The sequence below is a fragment of the Muscardinus avellanarius genome, assembly GCF_963383645.1.
Source record: "Muscardinus avellanarius genome assembly, chromosome: 19".
Lineage (NCBI taxonomy): Eukaryota > Metazoa > Chordata > Mammalia > Rodentia > Gliridae > Muscardinus > Muscardinus avellanarius.
Genome location: NC_137805.1, coordinates 31,261,881 through 31,286,657, shown reverse-complemented (window position 1 = coordinate 31,286,657; position 24,777 = coordinate 31,261,881). Strand labels below are relative to the sequence as shown.

At 53.1% G+C, this 24,777-nt stretch overlaps 1 protein-coding gene across 1 annotated transcript in view; it reads right to left on the bottom strand.

The window, feature by feature from the left end:
• Positions 1-396: 396 nt before the first annotated feature.
• KCNB1 (potassium voltage-gated channel subfamily B member 1) overlaps positions 397-24,777 on the bottom strand; it is a gene marked incomplete at both ends in the record, with an annotated part of 91,535 nt that continues 67,154 nt past the window's right edge. The window contains one exon of the mRNA XM_080716691.1: positions 397-2,403. Coding sequence (XP_080572817.1) covers positions 397-2,403 — 2,007 coding nt within the window. The remainder of the gene's footprint in view (positions 2,404-24,777) is intronic.

Here is a 24,777-nt window from a genome sequence, read left to right as displayed (position 1 = left end):
AAAGCAGCCAACCCCCTCTCCCGATACCAGCCACGTGGTCCGGCACCCTCCTCCAGCTGGAGCCGGGAGGGAGGGAGCTGTCACCCCAGATGCACGAGGGTGCAGGGGGCGGGTAGCCTCAGTTAGGTCTAGAACGGCGGCAGAGGTGGCTGCCGTCTCTGCTCAGGAGGGCAGTAGAGCTGTTGCTAGGAGTCACTGTCTCCCGCGGATCGCCCGATCTCACGTGGATGGACCCGTCATGGCTCTCCAGGTGTTAGGGAACCTTCTCTGGAGTCTCTCTTCTCCGCAGGGGCCTCTGTGTTTCAGAGTCCACCCAGAAAAGCTCTGTGGCAGGTGTCCGGAACAGCCCTTCTCCTTGGACCTGACCCACGAGTCTCCCCTCGGTGGCAGGGGAGTTCAGATGCTCGGATCCCTGGTGCTCCCGTGGGCTCCTCCCCCGGGCAACACGCGGACGTCGGGGGCAATGTGGTTCTCGAGTTTGTACTTCTCCTGACCACTGGGGCCTTTTCCAGTCAATACTTCCGTGGAATAAATACAGTTCTGCCTTAAGAACTTGGGGGAGGTGGCCAAGGGGGAGCTCTCAAAGTGGTTCTTCTCTGCTCGGCTGCCCACGCTGAACTTGGGGCTGGTGCTCCCGCGCAGGCTCTTGGGCGGGCTGGAGTCCACGCTGTAGAGCAGCTGCCCCTCGTCGTCCGTGTCCGCATCGATGTACTGGTGGACCCCAGCCTCAAAGTTGAACGCGACGGCCGCGGGCTTCTCAGGTGACCTGGGGGGCGTCCTAGCACTTGCAGTGGTGTAGACGGAGGACTCGGGGCTGAACACAGGCTTGTCCAGGAGCGAGGCGCACTCCAGCCCGGCGACGGCAGCCGCGGCGCCCCCTCTGTTCCTGAGAGGGTCGTGGTACAGCCCCAGCATGGGGAGCAGGGGGCTGGGGTCGCCCTCCATAAAGTTGACTTTAAGTGAGCGTAGTTTGATGGGGTTGTGGGTCTTCAGGGAACCCTTGGGGCTCTCAATGAAGAAGCTGGAGTTGTGGCTGCTGTCGGGGGTGGAGTTGGCCTCCGCCAGCCTGCCGCCGGGACCCGCCGCGCCCCGCCAGCACACCTCGGGAGCCCCGCCGCCCCCTGCCTTGCTGGGGAGCGAGGCCAGAGGGCTGTGGGAGAACCTGGGGGCCTCGGGGAAGTCTGTGGCACAGCTGATGAAGCTGTCGATGCTGGACATACTGCGCATGTCGATGACCCCTTCAGTGCGCACGGGCAGGGGGGCCACGGGGCTGGGGACGCTCTTCATTTCCAGTTCTTCTTTGGGCTTGCTCTGCGGCGCCGACTCCTTGGTCGTGAGGATGGGCTGCGACTGGGTCTTGGCCATCTTGTTGAACATGTCTTCCAGCTGCTGGACACTCAAGTGCTGGGGGCTCGAGGACGAGTGCGCCTTCTCAGGGGACCCCTGCTCCTTGGTCTCGAAGGACTTACTCGAGCTGGTTTCGGACAGCGTCCTCTTTGTCCACCTCCACTTGCTGGGGGACAAGTGGTTGTCTTGGATCTTCTCCTTCTTGCCCAGATTCTCCCCGTTTTTCTCCACCACGATGTCCATCATCTCGATGCTCCGGGCGAAAGCGTCCTTCATGTTCATGGAGACGATGCTGCCGTTCCTCTTGGCCCTCTCCAGGGCTTCTCTCCGCTTAATCGCCTTCTCCTGCCTCTTCTGCTCCTTGTAGAACTCGGAGAAGTTGTTGACGATGATGGGGATGGGCAGCGCGATCACCAGGACCCCCGCGATGCAGCAGAGCCCCCCCACGATTTTCCCCAGGAGAGTCTTGGGGTAGATGTCTCCGTACCCCACGGTCGTCATGGTGATGGTGGCCCACCAGAAAGAGGCCGGGATGCTCTTGAACTTGGTGTCGTCCTCGTCCTTCTCGGCGAAGAAGACGAGGCTGGAGAAGATCATGATGCCCATGGCCAGGAAGAGGATCAGCAAGCCCAGCTCGTTGTAGCTCCGGCGCAGGGTAAAGCCCAGGGACTGGAGGCCGGTGGAGTGGCGCGCGAGCTTGAGGATGCGCAGGATCCGCATGATGCGGAAGATCTGGACCACGCGGCGGACGTTCTGGAACTGCAGCACGCTCTTGTTGGACTCGGTGAGGAAGATGGTGACGTAGTAGGGCAAGATGGCCAGCAAGTCAATGGCGTTGAGCGGGCCCTTGAAGAACTTCCACTTCTTGGGCGAAGACAGGAAGCGGAGCAGGTACTCCATGGTGAACCAGGCGATGCACACGGCCTCCACGTGCGCCAGCTGCGGGTTGTCCGTGCTCTGGCCAAACTCATCGAGGCTCTGCAGCTCCGGCAGCGTGTTGAGGGACAGCGCGATGGTGGAGAGGACGATGAACATGATGGAGATGATGGCCAAGATCTGCGAGGAGAAGGGAGGAGGACTGAGTTAGCAATCGGCAGCGGATAATCACCACGGGCTCGCGAAAGGGTCTGCAGGGCCCCCTGGCCGTTCAGGAGTGTTTTCATATCTCATTAGTCCCCGAATGAATGAGCCCAAAAAGGTAACTTATCCAAGCCGGGCGTGATGGCGTACGCTCGGGAGTACTTGGGAGCCTGAGACAGGAAGATCACAGGTTCAAGACCAGCCTCGCCGACTTAGCAGCAGTCTCCACAACCCAGCAAGACCCTGCTGCAAAACAAAAAGTAGGCGGGGCGTGGTGCCGCGCTTGTCATCCCAGCACTTGGGAGGCTGAGACGGGAGGATCGCGGTTTGTGGACAGCCTCAGCTACTACTTAGTGAGGCCTTTTGCAAGCCCGTGAGACTCTGTTTCAAAATAAAGAATAAAAAATAGGGCTGGGACGCCGGGCGTGGTGGCACACGCTTGTAATCCCTGCGCTTGGGAGGCGGAGACAGGAGGATTGTGCAGGTTCGAAGCCAGCTGCGCTGGCTTAAGAGACCCTGTTTCCAAAAATTAAAAAGTATACGATAGGTCTGGGAGTGTAGCCCGGAGGTAGAAGGGCTTCCAGGAACCCCAGTATCACCAAAAAATAAAATAAATAAATAAATAAATAAATAAAAAGTTAAAAAAAATAGGGCTGGGGGTATAGCTCGGAGGTAGAATGCCCTTGGGTTCCACCCCCAATACTGCAAAGAAAAAAGAAGGAAGGAAAGAAAGAAAGAAAGAAAGAAAGAAAGAAAGAAAGGAAAAGAAATAGGGCTGGGGGTGTAGCTCAGAGGTAGAATACTCCTGGACTTAATCCCTAGTACAGAAAAAAAAAAAAAAGTAAAAAGGGTTGAGAGTGTAGCTTGGAGGTAGAATGCCCCGGGATTCAACCCCTAGTATCACAGACAAAACACAACAACAAAAGAGATAATTTATCTGAATCTGTACAGATGTGACTACCAAGGCCCAGAGAACTGAGATGATTCCAAGCCAGTCGGCAAGCCCAGGGCGGGCGGGCTTTCTCCTCGAGGGCCGGGCGGCCCATACTCTGGCTTTGAAGCCCAAGTCTTCTCTGCTGCACTGACTCAGCTCTGCAGCTGTGGCACAGAAGCAGCTTGGGTAACATAAGAGAATGTGGCTCAGTCAGCTAAATGCCTAAATAACATGCAAATGAAACAGGCGTGGCTGCGTGTCAACCAGACTTGATCTCCAGAGGCAGCGCGGTCTGAACTTGACCTGCAGACCACGGTTTGCGGACTCCGGAGCTAGACGGCGGCTCATACATACAGTTAGAGTGGAGTGTTGCTTCCAGGACATCGATCCTCCTGATGATAAGGAGAAGTGGCCCTTTCTGAGTGCTGGCTCCAGGAGATTCTCATGCAATACCTTACCTCCGTCTACAACAACCCTATTAAGTATTATTAGCTCTGTTCAGCCAATGGGAAAACCTGGGCAGTAAGTGGCAGAGACAGGATTTCAACGCAGGTCAGTCTGACCCCAGAGCATGAGCTCTTAAGGCTGTGTTTTAAAGCAGATGAAAGCCACAGACCCTTTTGCTAGCAAGATGCCCGGCACGAGATTTTGACAGGCAATTTCCGGGGAGGCACGGATACCCTGGACCCTCGTTATTAACTCCCCAATGGAACGCTGAACTTTTGGGGCTAAAGACCATGGCTTACAGAGGCTGAATCACAAGCTCAAGGGAAAGAAGTGGCAGAGCTGGGACTTGGGGACCCCAAGATAGGCTGCCACCAAAGCCCAAGCTCTGGCCTCTGAGCCCTCGTAGGAGGCTTCCACGTCCTCCCTTCCTCTTCCCCCTGGCTTCTGAGACCCCGGGATCATGAGAAGAGGGTTCGGCCAGAGAAAGGGCTCCATGGGTGCTCATCAAAATGAATAGAATCCAGGCTGCGAGTAGATGTCATACAGTTCTCTTGTAATCCCAGTACTTGAGAGGCTGAGACAGGAGGATCACAGGTTCTCAGCCTCAGCTTCGGCTACTTAGCGAGGCCCTCCACAACTTACTGAGACCCTGTTTCAAAACAAACAATAAAAAAAAATTGAGCTGGGAGTGTAGCTCGGAGGTAGAATGCACCTGGGTTCCATCCCCAGCACCATGAAAAAAAGGAAGGAATTGGGAGAGCCACTTATGAGCACACACATGCAATTCCAGTCCTTGGGAGGCTGTGACCAGAGGATGGCAGATTTGGGGCCAGCCTCAGCAACCATTTGGAGAGACCCTATTTCAAAATAAAAAATAAAATAGGGCAGGGGGTGTGGGTCAGGGGTAGAACAACACTGGGTTAATTCCCAGCATTAAAAAAAAAAAAAAAAAAGGGGATAACTGAACCTTCTTGAGTCTGCAGGCCCCGGCTCTGCCATCTCCTGGTGCTGGGTACTACTGACTGTGTGGGTGGAGGTCAGAGGTCAACATCCCATGATACACAGGACGGCCCCTGGAACCAAATATATATCCAGCCTGAAATGCCAACAGCACCCAGGTTGAGCAGCTTGGGGACACCCCAACACTCAGCCCTGTGCCCGCTGCGGAGCAGGGACACGTGCGGCTGTGGGTGCAGGACTGGGCACAGATGGGGATCCCATTTTAAGGGATGGCCAGCTGGCCCTAGGCTGAGCTCTGTGGGAGCTCCTCGGCCTCTGACTCCCGGCAGGAGGGCGTGGGAGCAGCAGACTCCTGGCGACTGTATCCCTTTAAGAGCCAGGAGGCCCCTCCCTCATAGGCCGGCTGGGGAAGCCAGCTCTGCTAACCCCAGACAACTCCAGGGAAGGCCCACATAATGGATGTTCTGTTGACAGACGCATGAATTATGCACCCAGCTATTGTACCATCCTTGGGCCTGTTATTCTAAGGCGGGCACCCCCTTTGTGCCTGGGGAGGTGCCTCCTCCACCCTGCTCAGCCCCGGGATGCCAGGGAGGAAGAAAGTAGGGGCTGCTGCTGGGTCCAGGGCTGGGGGGGGGGTGCTGGGTGGTGCTGGGAGTGTCAGAGCTCCTGCAGTCACCAGCTCTGGGCCTGTGCCTCCTCCTATCCAGTGCGCAGCGCGGTGGTGGTGGGGGTCCCCTGGCCCCACCCACCGACTCTTCATTTTCAGATTCACCAGAGCCCTCAGAGTCAGGCCCCATGTCCTGCCTGGGGAACTCACCAATGTGAGTTAAGCCCCCTGTGCCTTGGTCTCCCCTTCTGTAAGAGGGGAGGTCACTGCAAGATTGCAGGGGGAGCCGGGCGAGGGGGAACACGCTCGTCATCCCAGCATTTTGGAGGCTGAGATAGGAGGATCGCGGTTCGTGGACAGCCTCAGCTACTTAGCAGGGCCTTTGCAACTCAGGGAGACTCTGTTTCAAATACTAAAAAATAGCTGGGCGCGGTGGCCCACGCTTGTAATCCCCGCGCTTGGGAGGCGGAGACAGGAGGATTGCGCTGGTTCGGAGTCAGCCTTGCTGGCTTAAGAGACCCTGTTTCGAAATAAAAAATATAAAATAGGTCTGGGAGTGTAGCCTGGAGGTAGAAGGGTTTCCAGGAACCCCAGTGCCACCAAAAAATATAAAATAAAATAAAGTAAATAAAAAATAAAAATAGCCCGGTGTGGTGGTGTAAGCTTGTAATCCCAGCATTCGGGAGGCTGAGACAGGAGGATCGCGGTTCGCGGGCAGCCTCAGCTACTTAGTGAGACCCTCTGCAACTCAGTGAGACCCTGTTTCAAAATAAAGAATAAAAAAAAAAAATAGGACTGGGGTTGTACCTCGGAGGTCGAAGGCCCCTGGGTTCTATCCCAGACCCTCAAAAGAAAATAAATAAAAAATAGGGCTGGGGGTGTAGTGCAGAGGTTGAATGCCCCTGGGTTCCATCTCAGTACCAAAAAATAAAAATAAAAAGACTAAACAATAGGGCTGGGGTGTAGCTTGAAAGTACAATGCCCATGGGTTCCATCCCCAGTACTGAGAAAAAAAAAAAAAAGATTTCGGGGAGAACCCAGGGGCCCCTAGCAGTTCGGGGCACAGCAACTCTTATTTACTTGTTTTTTGTGGTCAGCAGCTGACAATGATCATTAAGCTGGGTGGGGACTTGGTTTGAGTTTATTTCTGAGCTGTGTGGCCTTACGTCCCTTCCCCTCTCTGAGCCTCTGTTTCCTCATCTCTTAGATGGAGAACTCAGAACTTGCCACATAAGAGCCGCTTTACATATCTTGTTATTAAATTATTATTTGGGTAAGTTATTAACCCCATCCTCACCCCTTGAGCCAGTTCTAGAGAGCCAGCCCTAGGTCTCTGATCCCACGGCGCCTGGCCATAGACCCAGTTGCATTCTACCTCTGAGCTACACTTCTAGCCTGTTTTATTTTTTCTTTGGAAACAGGGCCTCAGTAAGTTGTGGAAGCATCGCTATAAATTGTTGAGGCTGTCTTTGAACCTACGATCCTCCAGTCTCAGCCTCCCAAGTGCTGGGATTATAGGTGTGCGCCACCATGACCCGGTGCTGATCTGCTCTGAATGGGCCCAGCTGCCCGGGACCGGCCGTCAAACTGGGAGTCCTCCTAGCCCCAGCTCAGGCCTTGACGGGGCCTCTGCTTTTCTGAGATCTGAGCCCTACTGGGTTTGAGCAGGGCTCTAGGCTCTGAGGGGACACAGAAGGACGGGGAGCTGTCCCCAAATTCTCTGCCTGTGAGCAGGTTCTGGGCCCTGGAACCGACCTGTCTGCACAGGTGGAGAAGGAGCTTAGGCCCTCAGTTAGGAATTCAGGGTTGCTGGAGCCAGCCCTCCCCCTGCTGTCTGCTAACTCCTAGCTCCAAGGCTGAACACGGACTGTACGCCATTGCTGCTGCACCTTTCTCTGGCTTCCAGAAATGTGGGTGAGATAGTGAAGGTCCACTCAGAAAAAGGTACAAGCCGCCAGGCGTGGTGGCGCACACTTGTAATCCCGGCATTTGGGAGGCTGAGACAGGAGGATCGCGGTTCGCGGCCAGCCTCAGCTACTAGTGAGGCCCTTTGCAACTCAGTGAGACCCGGTTTCAAAATAAAGAACAAAAAATAGGGCTGGGTGTGGAGCTCGGAGGTAGAATGCCCCTGGGTTTCATTCCTAGTACCCTCTCCCAAAAAAGGCTCAAGCTCCTCCGCATGGACGGCGGGGGTGGGGGGTGGGGGGATACGCAACCAGAGTCACACCCCATCCTGGTCAGGGACACCTGGGGCTTTGGTGAGCTCAGAGCTGCACAGCGTTTGGGGTCTGCCAACTGTGTTTCATGCACGCGTGTGTCACAACAGCTGCACAAAAGGAATCCACCCAGGTGTCCACTGCCGGGTGAGCTGAGGCTCAAGACGGGGTCTATCACATGGCTGCCTGCCCTCCACATATGCGGAGGACAGCGGCACTACGATCAGCGCCACAACACGATGGACTGCGGCTGGCAAGCAGAAGCAGCCAATCACCAAGGGCCGCACACTATCTGATGCTATTTATATGCAATGTTCAGAAAAGGCAAATCTATGCCAGGAGAAAGTAGGCTAGTGGCAGCCGGGGTGGGAATGGCGATCATCGGGCCGAGGGAGTTCATCGGGATAAAGAAAATGTTCTACAACTGGCTTAAACCGGGCGTGGTGGCGCACACTTGTCATCCCCGCGTTCGGGAGGCTGAGACGGGAGGATCGCGCAGGTTCGAAGCCAGCCTCAGCTACTTAGTGAGGCTCTCGGCAACTTAGTGAGACCCTGTTTCCAAATAAAGTATAAAATAGGTCTGGGAGTATAGCCCGGAGGTAGAAAGCCCCTGGGTTCCACCCCAGTACCACACACACACACACACACACACACACACACACACACACAAAATAAAATATAAAGCTGGTTTAGAATGACGGTTACAAGACTTGGTAAACTGACTAAAAATCATTGAATCATACGTTGGAAACGGATGAATTATGCAGCATGTAAAATAGGCCTCAATAAAATGACATACAAAGTTGCTTTCCATAAAGAGAAACTCATTGCCTTTTGTGTGTTTGTGGTACTGGACACTGAACCCATGTGCATTCTGCTTCTGAGCTATTCCCTCTAACCCTACTTATTTTTTATTTGGAAACAGGGTCTAAGATGTGGAGGGCTTCACCTGGTTGCTGAGGCTGCCCTCGAACTTGCGATCCTCCAGTCTCACCTCCTAAGTACTGGGATTCCAAGCGTGCACCACCATACCCAGCTATCCCACTGTTTTTTTTTTTTTTAAACCCTCTGCCCCAACCACAGGGACCCACCATAAATCTGAGCAGGGAGCGGCTCTGTCTAAGGCCTGCAATGGCTCCCAGCTCTTCTCTGAAGCTCAGCCCACTGAGCATGAAGCTTCTCTGAAGCCTTCATGCTCAGTGGGCTGGGGGTGTAGCTGGGAGGCAGAATGCTCCTGGGTTCTATCCCAAGTACTGCAAAAAAAAAACCCCAAAAGCCCCCAAAACAGCGCCTGGTGCCAGGTGGGTGTTTCTTAAGCAATTGCTAAGTTAAGGACCAAGCAAATGAATGAAACCGAGGCCCAGAGAGTAGGGTGGCTTTTTCGGGGGCGCGACCCTGGGTCTCCCCGGGAGGTTTTCAAGGACAGTCATCAGAGGCGGCTTCTGGACCATCCAAACTTTCGCTCCTTTTATGGCGCTTCCGCTTCCTGCGGCTTTACCGGGGGGATTACAGCTGGGGAGTTTTAATTAGAAGGGTCACTGGCGCAGATCCGATTACGGGGATTGGGAGCAGGCTGGGGGCTTTGCCCTCCTCGGGGCAGGTGGGGCCTATGCTGGAGGTTGGTCAGAACTGTCGGAGTTGGCAGCCTGCAGGGGGCGCTGGTAGGCACACAGCGCTGAGCAGGCCCCAGGACAGAGGTGCCGGGCTCGCCAGGGTGGAGAGGGTGCTGGGCACTCCTGAGGACACCCCAGCTATTATCTATTGATTTTGTGGTACTGGGAATTGAAGCCAGGGGCAGACACCTCTGAGCTACACCCCCACCCCTTTTTATTTTTGTTTTTATTTATTTATTTTTATGGTACTGGGAATGGAATCCAGGGGCATTCTAGCTCTGAGCTACACACTCAGCCCTCTGTTATTTTTTATTTTGAAACAGGGTCTCACTAAGTTGTGGAGGGCTTTGCTAAATTGCTGAGGCTGGCCGTAATGCTAGCTCAGCTGCGATCCTCCTGTCTCAGACTCCCAAAGTACTGAGATTACGGCTTTATTTTTATTTTATTTTATTTTATTTTTTTGGTGGTACTGGAGGTGGAACCCAGGGCCTTTTCTACCTCTGGGCTATACTCCCAGACCTAGTTTATATTTTATTTGGAAACAGAGTCTCACTGAGGCTGAGAGCCTAAGTAAATAGCCAAGGCTAGCTTTGAAATTGTGCTATCCTCCCGTCTCATCCTCCCAAGCGCGGGGATTACAAGTGTGCGCCACCACGCCCGGCCTTATTTTATTATTTATTTATTTATTTATTTATTTATTTATTTATTTTTGCAGTACTGGGGATGGAAGCCAGGGGCATCTACCTCTGAGCTACACCCCCAGCCCTACTTTTTATTTTTTATTTTGAAATAGGATCTCACTGAGCTGCAAAGGGCCTCACTAAGTAGCTGAGGCTGCCTGTGAACCGCGATCCTCCTATCTTAGCCTCCTGAATGCTGGGATTACAAGCGTGTGCCACCACGCCTGGCTACCTCAGCCCTTTTTTTATTCTTTATTTTTGAAATAGCCTTAGTGAGTTGCAAAGGGCCTCACTAAGTCACTAAGTAGCTGAGGCTGTCCGTGAACCGCGATCCTCCTGTCTCAGCCTCCTGAATTGGGATTTTGGCCAATGCTTTTTCACAAACACACCTGCATCCAACTCAATTTTCCACCTGCCCTAAGTCCCCACCAGCTCCCACCAGGTCCTCAGCAAAGAGACTTCTCTCTGGTCTCCCCAAAGCCACCCTGGCCTACTTGATAGCCCGATGTCTATTCTTCCCTTCTAGCTGGATACAGGGCTACCCAGAATAAAGACTACATTTCCCAGGTTCCCTTGCAGTTAGCTCTGGTCATATGATCAAGTTCAGCCAATGGAAGGTGGGAGGCTCATGTGCTGGGCAGAGCTGTAGCTACCATCTTGATCTGAGGTGGTGCCTAATCTCAGCCCTAGATTGGCTCTTAACAGAAAAAAAACCTAACCAATTCCTGGTCTACCTTATGCTGTCTGACTTGTTTAAGGCTCTGTATTTGGGGTCTCCTTGTTCTAGCAGCTGAGACAGGAGGATCACAGTTCACAGACGGCCTCAGCTACTACTTAGTGAGGCCCTTTGCAACTCAGTAAGACCCTGTTTCAAAATAAAGAATAAAAATTAGGGCTGGGGGAAGCTTGGAGGAAGAATGCCCCAGTACCGCAAAAAGAAAAGAAAAGAAAGAAAGAAAGAAAGAAAGAGAAAGACAGGAAGAGAGAAAGAGAAAGGAAGGAAGGAAGGAAGGAAGGAAGGAAGGAGTAAGCAGGCACAGTGTCCAACATTCTGCGGGGCGCACACCAGCCCCCCGAGACTGGCTGGCTGGGAGCTTGTCATGAGTGACCGCGCTGTGAGCTGAGGGCCCTCCCATCTCAGGGAGAGGCCTGGCCCCTACAGGAGAAGCCTGGCAGCTCAGGGCGCTCTTAGCTGCCTGAGCCCCGGAGGGACGCCCGCACTTCATTCTGGCAGCGAGGTGGATGGGGAATCCTGCCCCCCTCATGGGGATGCAGGAAGCGCTTTGGAACCTATAAAATATTTCACAACAAGCAACGGAAGAGGGTCCCTGGGTTGGTGGAATGTGAACAATATAATACACTGAGGTGCAGGAGAGACACTGCTAGCATTTCCACCGTGTGTGTGAGTGTGCGCGCGCGCGCGTGTGTGTTACTAGGGATCGAATGCAGGGGCCAAGCTGCATCCTCAGCCCTATTTTTTTTTTTCATTTTTATTTTGAAACAGGGTCTCGCTAGGTTACTGAGAGTCTTACCACTTGCTGAGGCTGTCCTTGAACCTGAGATCTTCCAGCCTCAGCCTCCCAAGCACTAGGATTACAGGCATGCACGTGCAGCTCCACATTTTAATGTTAAAAAAAAAAAAACACAAGAAGCCCGGCGTGGTGGCGCACGCTTGTAATCCCCGTGCTTGGGAGGCTGAGACAGGAGGATCCAGCCTCAGCTACTTAGTGAGGCTCTCGGAACATAGTGAGACACTGTTTCCAAATAAAATATAAAAAAGGTCTGGGAGTATAGCCCAGAGGTAGAAAGCCCCTGGGTTCCACCCCCAGTACCGCCAAAAAAAAAAAAAAAACCCAAAAAAACCCACAAGAGTTTTTCTGGTACTCACCTATGAACCAGCACTGAGACCTACTTCTCTCTATACTCAGAAACTCTGGGAAGTGGGGTGTCTGCTCACGGGCTTGGCGAGGAACCTGGATCCTCGCCCTGTTGTGGAAGGGGCCCCTAGAATGGGTTCTCCTCCTCTTCCTGGGCTCTCTGAGGACTGCTGGGATTCCTCCCCGGGTCTGGCCTCCAGGAGGTGCGTGGAGGTGGTGGGAGCCCCCAGGGGGCCGAGGCCTGAAGAGTAGGCACGAATTCTCTGCTGTGGTTTTGCTTGTTGCTGCAGCGAGACTTAGCACATCCTGACTAATTCATCTGGCGGAGTCAGATCACAGATTCCTGGTGTCGGGTCCCTCACTCATGTGACCTCCTCACCCACGTGACCTCTGCGCAGGCAGGGGGCAGACCCTGGAGGCAGAAAAGAGTCGGCCTCACAAGTAGTATCTTGTGAGAATTGCGTGTTCCCACGAGTAAACCCCACCCCCCGAGATGCACAGGTTAAAAGCAGGGCCCTCCCTTTCTAGCCTCAGATGGGCGCGCGGTCCCGGGAACTGCCCATCCCCATCCCCCGAGAACCGTATCATTAAAGCTGATACCACGCGTACTGGACTTCTCTCGTGTTTTACACTGTATATGGACTTGAACTTTACAATTCCAGTCTCTGGTTTTAACCAAACTAGTCCTCCCAGACAGGGCCAAGTGGCTTATGGAGATCCCAGCAGCGCGTTGGGAGGGCGTGCTAGGAAAGCAGGCCCGGTGAGTGTGTGACGGCTGCTCAGCTCCCTGACAGCCTCGGGGCAGGTTAAGGACAAGATTATCAGGAAGGCTCTCTGCAGTATGAACCCTCATCCAATCTCTCCTATGGCTGGGGTTGGGGGTGGTCCACTCATTAAACACAGAAAGAAGGCAGCACAAGTGAAATTTTAAAAAATGAATAAATGAGCCGGGCGTGGTGGCGCACGTGTGTAATCCCCCTATGCTTGGGAGGCGGAGACAGGAGGAGCGCGCAGGTTCGAAACCAGTCTCACTGGCCTAAGAGACCCTCTTTCCAAATAAAAATATAAAATAGGTCTGGGAGTGTTGCCCGGAGGTAGAATGGTTCCATCCTCAGTACCACCAGTAATAACAATAATAACAATAATAATAATAATAATAATAATAATAATAATAAAATAAAAATAATAATGAACCGGGCGTGGTGGTGCACCCTTGTAATCCCCATGCTTGGGAGGCAGAGACAGGAGGATCGCAGGTTTGAGGACGGCCTCAGCAAATAGTGAGACTCTCATCAGTGAGATCCTGTAGGAGGAAAGAGGAAATGGAGGTGTGAGGGTCTCCAGCCACACACGTGCAGCGCAGACCCCCCTCGGCCATCGCTGGCCGCAGTGCCCCTCCGGCTGCCCTCTCTTCCCCTCTAAGGACCTGCTTTGGATACAAGACAACCATCCTTTTTATGGTGCATGGTACTGGGAACTGAACCCAGGGGCACTCGACCTCTGAGCTACACCTCAGCCCTATTTTATTTCTCTCTCTCTCTCTCTCTCTCTCTCTCTCTCTCTCTCTCTCTCTCTCTCTCTCTCTCCCAACCTCTCCCGGTGGAGCTGCGTGCTGTCCCCCAGGCGGCACCCATTTTATTGCCCGGTCACGCCAGATGTTTTCAGGTAGAAACTAGGTCTTATCATCCTCAAAGTTCTCTCGAGGCTCAGAACGAAGCCCGGAGTCACACAGAGATGCACACGCCCTGCCCGCTCTGGGGGCGATCGCTCCCAGATGGCTTCCTCTCTGCCTTCTTCCGCACAGCATCGCCACGTATCTGCTTCTCCAAAAGCCTTTGAGTGCTGTTTCCACTCTGGCCTCAGGACCTTTGCATGTGTTGCTTCTCTGTCCAGAATGTCTTCCTCTCAGACTTTTCTCTGACGGGCTCCTTCGTATCCCTCACATTTTCCCCACAGAGGGGCTATCCCTGACCTCCGATGCAAAAGAGCTTCCCCATGACTTGCTCTTGGGACACCAGCAGGGACTGGGTGTTATCTCACAGGTTGGATGCCCCTCGGCCATGCATCTGCAGAGCCTGGCCTGGTCTGGCACTTACAAATAAGAGTATATGATGAAAATTAATGATGGTTGGTTGGCTAGTAAGATGGACGGATGGGTGGGCTTAGAAGCTCTGATCTCAAAAGGCCCAACCAATGCAATCTGCTTGTCAAACGCCCATCTTACACGAGGCACTAGGGGGGAACCCGAGCTTCAATTAGCAGCTGACTCTGCTAATCATGATATAATAATAACAGCTAATATTTATTGATTTCTCACTATGTCAGGCGCCGCGCCAACTGCGTTACACGACCAATCTCAATCATTCCTAGGCCGACCGTGAGAGATCGATGCTTTCAGAATCCTGGTTTGTAGCAGTGAAATAACTTGCATCACCCAGCAGAACCAGGGCTTGAACTCAGGCCTGCCTGACCGGGGTGGGCATTCTGGGTTAGAATGATTGGTTTAGCAGGGTGGGCGTAACTTAAACTGACCAATCAGGGTCTGGGTTGGACATGTTGGGGCAGGATGATTGGTTTATGCAGTGGGCGTGACCCAAGCTAGCCAATCGGGGCCTGGGTTGGGTGTGCTGGGTTATGATAACTGGTTTAGCAGAGTGGGTGTGGCTCAAACTGGCCAATTAGGCTTCATCAAGGGGCTTTTCTGGAATTACTGAAAACGAGGTGCTGTCTTTCAACAGAGGCTATTCAATTGATAGTGTATCAACCCACAGGGACGGCAGGGTCACCTCTGGCCTGGGAATAATATGCCCCAAAATATAGCTGATGCAAAGGGTCTGTGCCAAGAGTCAAAGGGAGATTTCTTTTCTTTCTTTCTTCCCTCCCTCCTTTCCTTCCTTCTCTGCGTGTGTCTCTCTCCCTCTCCCTCTCTCTCTCTCTCTCTCTCTCTCTCTCCCTCTCTCTCTCTCTCTCTCTCTCTCTCTCTCTCTCTCTCTCTCTCTCTCTCTCTCTCTCTCTTTCTCTGTCTCTCTTTTTCTGTATTGGAAATTGAACCCAGGGGCATTCCACCTCCAACCTATACTCCAGACCTATTCTAATTTCTATTTTGAAATAGGATCTTTCTTGCTGAGAGTTGCCGAGGCTGTCCTCAAAGCTGCGATGTTGGTGTCTCAGCCTCCCGTGCACAAGGGTTACAGGCATGTGCCACCTTGCCCAGCTCAAAGGCAGATTTCTCTTTCTTTCTTTCCTTCTTTCTTTCTTTTTTTCTTTCTTTCTTTCTGGTGGTACTGGGGTTCCTGGAAACCCTTCTATCTCCGGGTTACACGCCCAGACCTATTTTATGTTTTATTTGGAAACAGGATCTCTTAAACCAGCGAGGCTGGCTTCGAACCTGCGCGATCCTCCTGTCTCTGCCTCCCAAGCGCAGGATTACAAGTGTGCGCCACCACGCCCGGCTCAAAGGCAGATTTCTAATGATATTATTTGAACACCCAAATATAGCCATTTCTGAAACCAGTATCCTTAGGTTTTCCAATAACATGAACCATAGAATGCTATTTTCTTTTAAATTAAGCCTGTTTGGGTTGGGGTTTTGATGCTTCTGAATTAAAAGTAACCTGGCTATCAAAACTATCGTTTGTGTCTGTGTGTGTGTGTGTGTGTGTGTGTGTGTGTGTGTGTGTCTGTGTTTGTGTGTCTATGTGTGTGTCTGTGTGTGTGTCTGTGTTTGTCTGTGTCTGTGTCTGTGTGTGTGTGTCTGTGTATGTGTCTGTGTGTGTTTGTGTCTGTGTCTGTGTCTAGGTGTGTCTCTGTGTGTGTGTGTCTCTGTGTGTGTGTGTGTGTGTGTGTGTGTGTGTGTGTGTGTTACTGGGGATGAAACCCAGGGGCATCCTTCCTCTAAGCTACATTGTCAGCTGTATTTTATTTTCTTTTATTTTGAAACAGGGTGTCACTGAGTTGCAGAGAGCCTCACTAAGTTGCTGAGGCTGGTCTCGAACCTGCGATGCTCCCATCTCAGCCTCCCAAGTGCAGGCATGCACCACCACACCCGGCTCAAAACTGTCATCCGAATTTTACGGGGAGATAGCTAAGCTTCGTGAAGTCAGAGACCAGCCTAGGTGACACGGTCAGGAAGTGGCCGGATCACAGAGCACCACGGAAGGAGCCTGGCGCCGAGCAGGCCTCAGCAGACGCCATTCCTTTCATCATCGGCCCAGGAGCGCAGAGTGGAGGCCCGGAAGACATTCGCCAAAAGTGGATGGAACCTCCCTGAGCGCCAGGCTCCGGGCCGCTTCTGGATTCCATCCAGAACCTTCTGCTCCCTGACTCTCCCAGCCTGCACCAGGGTCTGGCAGGAGCAGGAGCTAAGGTTCAGGGGTTGGTGGGTAAACCAGATGCCAGAACATCAGTATTTGAATTATTAAATTCCTGATGATCTTATTCCCTCTAAAAAATGTCCCCCGGGGGTCCTGGCTGCCCCCTGGCGTTTGCAGAGCAGAGCCCGTGGCCCGGGCACTTCTCAGAGGCCGATGCTGAGCGGGGCCGTCCACAGATAAGGGTGCCAGTGCCCGAGGCCTGTGCGGGCCTTGGAACTCCTCCGGCCCTACTGCGGGAATTGCACAGACTCAGTAAGGCCTGCCCTGCGAGCCCCGCCGCCGAGGTGCGCTCCGGTCCTGGCCCGACCCTCGCCCGCTGGCTAGAGACTCTGGCATCGTAACTGACCTCTCGGAGCCTCGGTTCCCCCTTGTGTGAGATGAGCAGGACGGAAGAGCCGAGTGAGACAGAGCATGCCGGCCCCCTGGGCACAGAGCTGCGTCCCTGGAGGTTTTGGGCGAGCGAGCGAATTCCAGATGGAGGTTGGACCTGGCATGAGGGTCACGCCCTCTCTCGGAGCCTGCTTCCTCGTGGGTCGAGTGGGGGTCAGAGCATGAGCATGATCACATGGGCATGAAAACAAACCCAGAGCCGGGCACGGTGGCGCCTGCCTGTCCTCCCAGGGCTCGGAGGCTGAGACGGGAGGATCGCGGTTCACAGACAGACTCGGCTATTAGTGAGGCCCTCCGCAACTCAGTGAGACCCTGTTTCAAAATAAAGAATAAAAAATAGAGCTAGGGGTGGGGTAGCTCGGAGCTAGAATGCCCCTGGGTTCGATTTCCAATACCATGAAAAATAAATAAATAAATAAATAAATAAATAAATAAATAAACAAAATGCACCCCCAGGCTGGCCACCTGGTGCCAGCGAAGGGTGACCCAAGGCCACCTGCCCACGGGGTCCTGGTACCCCTACAGCCAGGGAGCCTGGGCCACAAAGTGGGTTCATGACCAGCATTTTTTTTTTTTTTTTTTTTTGGTTCTGGGGATTGAACCCAAGGGCACTCTACCTCCCAGCTGCACCCCCAGCTCTGTGTTTGTTTTTGTTTCAGAACACGCTCTCACTAGGCTGCTGAGAGCCTCTAAGTTACTGAGGCTGTCCTTGAACCTGCGATCCTCCTGTCTCAGCCTCCCAAGTACTGGGATTATAAGTGTGCACCACCACGCATGCCGGGCTAGTGGCTAACACGTATTTTTCCCTATGAATTTCGGTCCCAGCTTCTCCAGGAAAATCCAGAGCTCTGGCTAACTCTGAGTCCGCATTCCTCTGTGGCCTCCCGAGTGCGGGGAGTCCAGGCCTGCGCTCTTGCAGCATGGAAGGCCTGGCAGCGCACAGAGTCTCTGAGGCCCGCGTGGCCTCAGCAGGGATCTGGGCATCTCAGCCCGGGGAATAAATCATCAGATTTATTAGCCAGCACGGAGGGAAGATTAAACAGTGCCGGGAACCAGTCACGGGTTCCTCGGAACGCCGGGCCTGGCGTTCTGGAGCGGGGCGCCGTGGGAGGTGGGTGCTGCGTCCTCAGAGCCCGGCCGCCTTTCCTCCCCCCTCACTCCGGCTGCTTCTGGGCCACTTGGAAACCCCTCCTCTCCCTAATGCTCTGCCTGCCACACCTCAATATAACAGAACTTGGAGGTAAAAATGGACGAGGAAGGTGGGCAGGGGTGGCCACTTGCGCTCACGGCCTGGGAGGGCCTCTCTGGGGAGGTGGTATCAGGGGGAGATCGAAGGGAGGCGAAGGGGCCAGGCCTCTGAGAATCGGAGGAAAAGTGTTCCAGAAAGAAGTAATGGCAGGTGCAAAGGTTCTGGGGCAGCGAAGAGGTTGACGTTTATGAGAAAGAGAAGGAGCGTGGTGGACCTGGGGCTGGGGAGGAGGTCGAGGGTGTTAGAGATGAGGTCGAGAGAGAAGGGTGTCAGGCCCGATAGACTGGATGAGATGATTTTATTCCGAGGACCCTGGGAACCACGGAGGATGCCTTAGCCTGGTGTAGGTTTTAAGGTCCAGTAGCGGCATCTGGGAACAGCCTGCAGGGAGACTGGAAAAGAAGAGGGAATGGAATCAGCAGGCCATAGCAAGAGTCCAGGTGAGTCCTGGTGGGACAGAGAAGAGAAATTCAAGACACAGATTTTGGAGGGGAAACCAAACAGCCCACTGATGGCGCAGATACCTGCAGGGAAAGAAGAAGAATTCAAAATTTTGTCCCGCATGACCAGGAGAGCGGAGACATTGCCTGGGATGGGGACAACTTGGAGGAGCACTGGGGGCCTGATCAAGGTGGGCCGTGGACACTGGCTGAGGGCCTGGCTGAGCCCCTGCAGGCACCGGGGAGCTACAGAGGGCTTTTGAGCAAAGGCAGCATAGTGATTCAGTCAGTCGACAAAGCTTTAGGGCCCGTATTCCACTCTCTCCTGGATACTGACACTTCCCTCAACCAGGCATGGGTTTTGTAGCACAGACTTCTTTCCCGGGACCAGGACGCACATCAGGAGACTCTGTGTAGGTGAGATGGTGGCGCACGCTTGTAATGCCAGAACTTGGGAGGCTGAGAAAGGGGGACTGCAGGTTCGTGGCCAGCCTCAGCTACTTGTGAGGCCCTCCTCAACTCAGTGAGACCCTGTTTCAAAATAAAGAATAAAAAATAGGGCTGGGGGTGTAGCTCAGAGGTAGAATGCCCCTGGGTTCCATCCCCAGACCTGCAAAAAGACTGTCTGCCGTTCCATGGTCTCCCTTTTCCTCCTTCCCTCATCCAGGAGCTGAAGCGCATTAAAAATACTCATTTAACCGGGCGTGGTGGCGCACGCTTGTAATCCCCGCGCTCGGGAGGCTGAGACAGGAGGATCGCGCAGGTTCGAAGCCAGCCTCAGCTACTTAGTGAGGCTTTCAGCAGCCTAGTGAGACCCTGTTTCCAAATAAAATATAAAAAAGGTCCGGGAGTATAGCCTGGAGGTAGAAAGCCTCTGGGTTCCACCCCCAGTACCACCAAAAAAATAAAATAAAATAAAATAAAAACACTCATTTATTGCCCGTCTCCCTCTAAATGTTCATGGAAGGAGGGACCATCCTTGTCACTTCCGGATCTCCTATGGAGTAGCTCCTCTTTAAATCATAGCTACTCAGTGATGATAGAGGGACTGACGTGTGTGTGTGTGTGTGTCTGTGTGTGTGTGTGTGTCTGTGTGTGTGTGTCTGTGTGTGTGTGTCTGTGTGTGTGTCTGTCTGTGTGTGTGTGTGTCTGTGTGTGTGTGTGTCTGTGTGTGTGTGTCTGTGTGTGTGTGTGTGTCTGTGTATGTGTCTGTGTGTGTGTCTGTGTGTGTCTGTGTGTGTGTGTGTTATTGGAGATTGAACTCAGGGATGTTTTTGACAGGTTGTGTCCCTCCGCGCAGGGGCGGGACCTTAGAAAAGGAGGAGACTCTGCTGGGCGATATAGTGAGGCAGGCAACATCGCGAGAGGGTTGGCGTTCCTATGCGCAGCCCCACCCACAAGACGTAAACCTTAAAAGGAAGGGCATTTCCTTTCCAGTGGCGGAGGGGCTCGGAGGTCTCTAGGAGCTGTCCAGCCCCTATCCCCGAGAGAAGACCACGTTAAAATTCTTTTCCCGCACCTGGTCTTTCTTGCTTTTTATTATTATTATTATTATTATTTTTTTTGGTGGTACTGGGGGTGGAACTCAGAGGCTTTCTACCTCCGGGCTATACTCCCAGACCTATTTTATATTTTATTTGGAAACAGGGTCTCACTAAGTTGCTGAGAGCCTCACTAAGTTGCTGAGGCTGGCTTCGAACCTGCGCGATCCTCCTGTCTCAGCCTCCCAAGCCCGGGGATTACAAGCGTGCGCCACCACGCCCGGCTCTCTCTTGCTTTTTTACTGAGCCAAAAACCTAACATCTGGTGCAAAAACCCGGGACGATTACTTTATTTTAATTAAATTTAAAAAAATTTAAATTCCTTTCCACCACGGCGGCATGCTCTGGGCGGGCTTGGTGGAAACCTCCGCCAGGATCTGCCAGGGTGCTCGGACCTTTGGGACCGCTCCCACACAACCTGCTGCTCCAGGACTGCTGTTGCCGCTGCTGCCCCCTGCCTGCCATGACCGTAAGCCATCTCCCCGGCCCCAAACTTTGCTGAGAGCCAGTGGTCATCTTCCCCAGCCCCAGCACATTGCTCTCTGGGAGAGCTGGTGGCCATCTTCCCGGCCCGAGCTCTGCTGAGAGACGGCGGCCATCTTCCCAGCCCCACAATCTGCTGAGAGCTGGCGGCCAGCTTCCCCCAACACACCCGACACACACTCAGAGCCGGTGGCCATCTCACCGCCCTGCCAAGCCCCGAAGGCCATCTTAAACCTCATCCAGCCCTGATTCCACCCAACAGCTCCACAGCATGCCTTCCCGGCTCTGCACCCTCTCAGCGCTTCTGTTTCAGCCAGCATTGGCTGATAACACTACACTGGTAAGCTTAACCTTCCTTGGACAAGCGGGTTCCGGCTTTTAGCCTCTTCTGGACTTGGGCTCACGGCTGTTAAATAAACCCAAATATTTGGTTACCAAGTTCTCTGGTGGTAGCCAGGCTGCCCTACGGCTGTGTAAAGGGAACGGAGATGTCCTTCTCTAACACAACCATGCTGTTTCCGGATGTTAGGCAGGATCTTGAGACACCAAATTCCTGTTTTCATCTTCACCCACTGACCAGTCATGGGGGGAAGCCAGTCATCTAAAATAGACTCCCAATCCGCACGAGGCCGTGTTCTGGTTAATCTCCAGACTCTAGGTTTATCCGGGGAACTGTGCCCCGAGTGGCTCATATTTTTCTGCACAAAAGTCTGGCCCACTTATGAGTTGGGTAATGGTTCTCGGTGGCCTGAGATGGGTACATTAGATCTTAAAATGTTGACTGATCTCAGTAACTTTTGCAGACAGGCAGGTAAATGGTCAGAAGTTCTGTACGTAAAGGCTTTTCTGTGTATGTGTTCCTGGCTTTCCCTTTCCACCCCTCCTGACTCTACTGCTCGAGTCATGCTGTCTGGGAATTCCCACCAGCTGCAGCTGCCATCTTGGTCACCACGTGGCAACTCACAGGCTCCACATGATGGCCTTTCAGGGTCACAGACCTGCCATTCTGCTAACTCAAGGTCCCCATTCTGTGATGACACATGGATGCCGGAGTCTGACCCAGCTGAGTTTCAGGCCCCATTTCCTGACGACCCTGACCCACAAGACCTCTCCTTACCACCGCAGTCCTCATCTTATTCTGGGGCAGCCTCCCATTCTAACCCACTCCTTTTCCCCCCGCCTTTCTCCTTTAAGGGACCAACCTTTACCTCCCCCTCGCCTACCCCCATAGGTCACCCTACCCGTTCCAGAGACGCCCACCTTCTCTCTTGGCCCTGCTTCATGAGGTGGCAGGTGCAGAAGGCGTGGACCGGGTCCATGTTCCTTTTTCCCTTCCTGACCTTGCTCAACCTATCAAAAGAGACTGGGCTCTTTTTCTGCCAATCCCTCTAGTTTTATTAAGGAATTCCAAAACATTGTACAAGCATATGATTTAACTTGGCGGGATCTTCATGGCATTTTAACTTCCTCTTTAACTGCAGATAAACGAGATCATATTCTTAAGGCTGCCAAGGAACAGGCCGATCAGGCTCACCTGACCAATCCACAGCTCCCTACCAGAACAGCTGCAGTTCCTTCTGAGGATCCCCACTGGGATTATGATGACAGGGGTGAGGAAATAAAAAAGAAAAATCACATGATACTATGCCTTCAAGCTGTGCCCAGGGTAACTCTCCAGGTAGCGGGTAAGCCAATCTCCTTCTTGATTGATACAATAGCTACCTACTCTGTCCTCCCTTCCTTCTCAGGACCTAGTTTCCTTTCCCAAATGGAGGTTCAGGGGATTGATGGCATGCTCTCTTGCCCACGTACTACAGGCCCCATTTTATGCCATTTAGAGACCTTTATGGTTAATGATCTATTCCTGATTATTCCTTCATGTTCTACCCCCCTTTTAGGTAGAGACTTTTTAACCAAAATTGGGGCTGCACTCTCATTTAATTTCCCCAGGGCTTCTGTTTCCTCTAATATAATTTTAATGGCTGCAGCTACAGTTGATGACCGGGAAGCCAAACCTCCCCTCCCAATAGATTTGGTTGACCCTATAGTATGGGACACCAGCACCCCAGTTGTGGCAACACACCACACCCCGGTCCAGATTGTCCTGTGAACCCACTATTTTCCCTGCCTGCTCCCAGTTTCCCATATCCCTCCTTCACCGATGTAGGCTTAAACCCATTATTTCTCATCTCCGGGGCCAGGGACTGCTTATCCCTACTAACCCCCTTATAATACCCCCATTCTCTCAGTTAAAAAGCCTAATGGGACCTATAATGATGCAGTGGTCCCAATCCACCCAGGTGTCCCTAATTCCTATACCCTCTTATCTCAGATTCCCCCCAATACCACCCACTTTTCAGTTCTCGACTTAAAGGACGTGTTTTATACAATATCGCTGCATCTTGAGTTGTACCCCCTTTTTTCCTTCACTTGGCAGGACCTCGATGCCAAGGTTGCTCAACAACTAGCCTGGACCATCCTCCCCCAGGGTGTTCCAGATAGCCCACACCTCTTTGTTTGTATTTTGGTGGTACTAGGGGTGGAACCCAGAGGCTTTCTACCTCTGGGCTATACTCCCAGACCTATTTTATATTTTATTTGGAAACAGGGTCTCACTAAGTAGCTGAGGCTGGCTTCAGACCTGTGCGATCCTCCTGTCTCAGCCTCCCAAGCGCAGGGATTACAAGCGTGCACCACCAAGCCCGGCGTAACACAGACCTCTTTGGACAGGCTCTAGCACAGGACCTCCTCCAGTGCCCCTGGGAGCCTAGTTCTCTGTTACAATATATAAATGACCTTCTACCTTTTAGTCCCTCCCTAGTAATGGCCAAATGGCACACTGCCCTTCTCCTTAATTTTCTTGGAAGCAGGGGTTACAGGGTGGCCCCACATAAAACCCACTTATCAGTGCCTAAGGTGCGTTATCTAGGCCTACATCTCACCTCAAACACCTGAGGACTAACTGTTGACTGGGTCAAGGCCTTATGAGACTTGCAGCCGCCCACCTCAGTGGACCAGATACAAGAGCTGCGAGTGTCATGGCCTGAACTCCTGCCACTAGCTCTGGCCCGTGTAAGGGCCACCCCTCGAAGCCCCACCTTTATGAGCCCCTTTGAATTGCTGTACAGTCACCCTTTCCTGCTTAATCACGCTCTCCCTTCGGATCCCCCTCCTTTGTCTTCCTATCTTCCTTACTTGTCATTTTTCAGGCACCTTCTTAGGGAACATGCTGACCGGTATCTTCCCCAATTTGGGACTGAAAAAGCAGCTTCACACCCTGTAGTCACGGCCCTTAAGCCAGGGGATCGAGTCCTCCTCAAGTCACTTCAACCAAAACATCTCCAACCACGGTGGACTGGGCCCTTCACAGTGATCCTCACCACACCTACCGCAGCCAAACTCCTGGGGGACCCCAACTGGCCTCATCTTACCCAGCTAAAAAGGGCTCCGTTACAACAGTCCCATGACACATTCTCTTGCACAGTGTTGGGGCGTACTAAGCTTCATTTTTCTCGGCATAATTCTGTTTGATGTTTTATTTTAGCAGATCCACTTGTTCACAGACTCTGGTGCTCTCCCTCTTCGGATGCCATACTGTCATAACTCCTTGTCTGCTAAAGTCTCCTCGAGCACACATCACAAGCTGTCCAGGGTAACCTCCGACTCACGCCGCAGCCATGCTCCCACCTGCCCACTTCTGGAGGACCCGACCTCTCCTGGCCGAGGGGCCCCCTTACGACGCCCCTTGACAGCAGGAAGTAGTTTAAGATTCAAATCTCTGCCCATTATCACCAAAAGGCCGGGATGACTGGCTGGGTCCCTTCCTGCATGGGCGGGACCTTAGAAAAGGAGGAGACTCTGCTGGGCGATATCGTGAGGCAGGCGATGTCACAAGAGGGGTGGCATTCCTACGCGTAGCCCCACCCACAAGACGTAAACCTTAAAAGGAAGGGCATTTCCTCTCCAGTGCCGGAGAATCTCGGAGGTCTCCAGGAGCGGTGCAGCCCCTATCCACGAGAGAAGACCACATTAAAATTCTTTTCGGTGCACCCGTTCTCTCTCACCTTTTTACTGCGCCAAAAACCTAACAGTTGTACCTCCCAGTTATACCCCTAGCCCTTTTTTGTTTCAGAACAGGTTCTCACTAAGTTGCTGAGGCTGGCCTGGAACCCATGATCCTCCTGTTTCAGCCTCCCAAGTACCAAGATTACAGACATGTACCACCACGCCCAAATGGAGGATTAAATTTGTAACATGAATAAACAAGCCCTACACCGCCACACTGAGAGACCGGCTGAGACTGGGGAGCTGGCTCCGGCCTGGCGCGCAGTAGGCAATCAACACGAGATGGCCGCCTGGGCTGCTCTTGGGCCTCCAGGCCCCTGTGGTGGGCAGGGCCCGCGCAGCAGGAGAAAGTGGTGGCTGGTGTCCACCCTCCCGGCGCTGCTGTGGCCCTGGGCTGGTGGGCGTGGCTCCGCGCTAATCCTGGCTCAGCGGCATAATCCTGTCCTGCTGGCTTTGGCCCGACCTTGGCTGC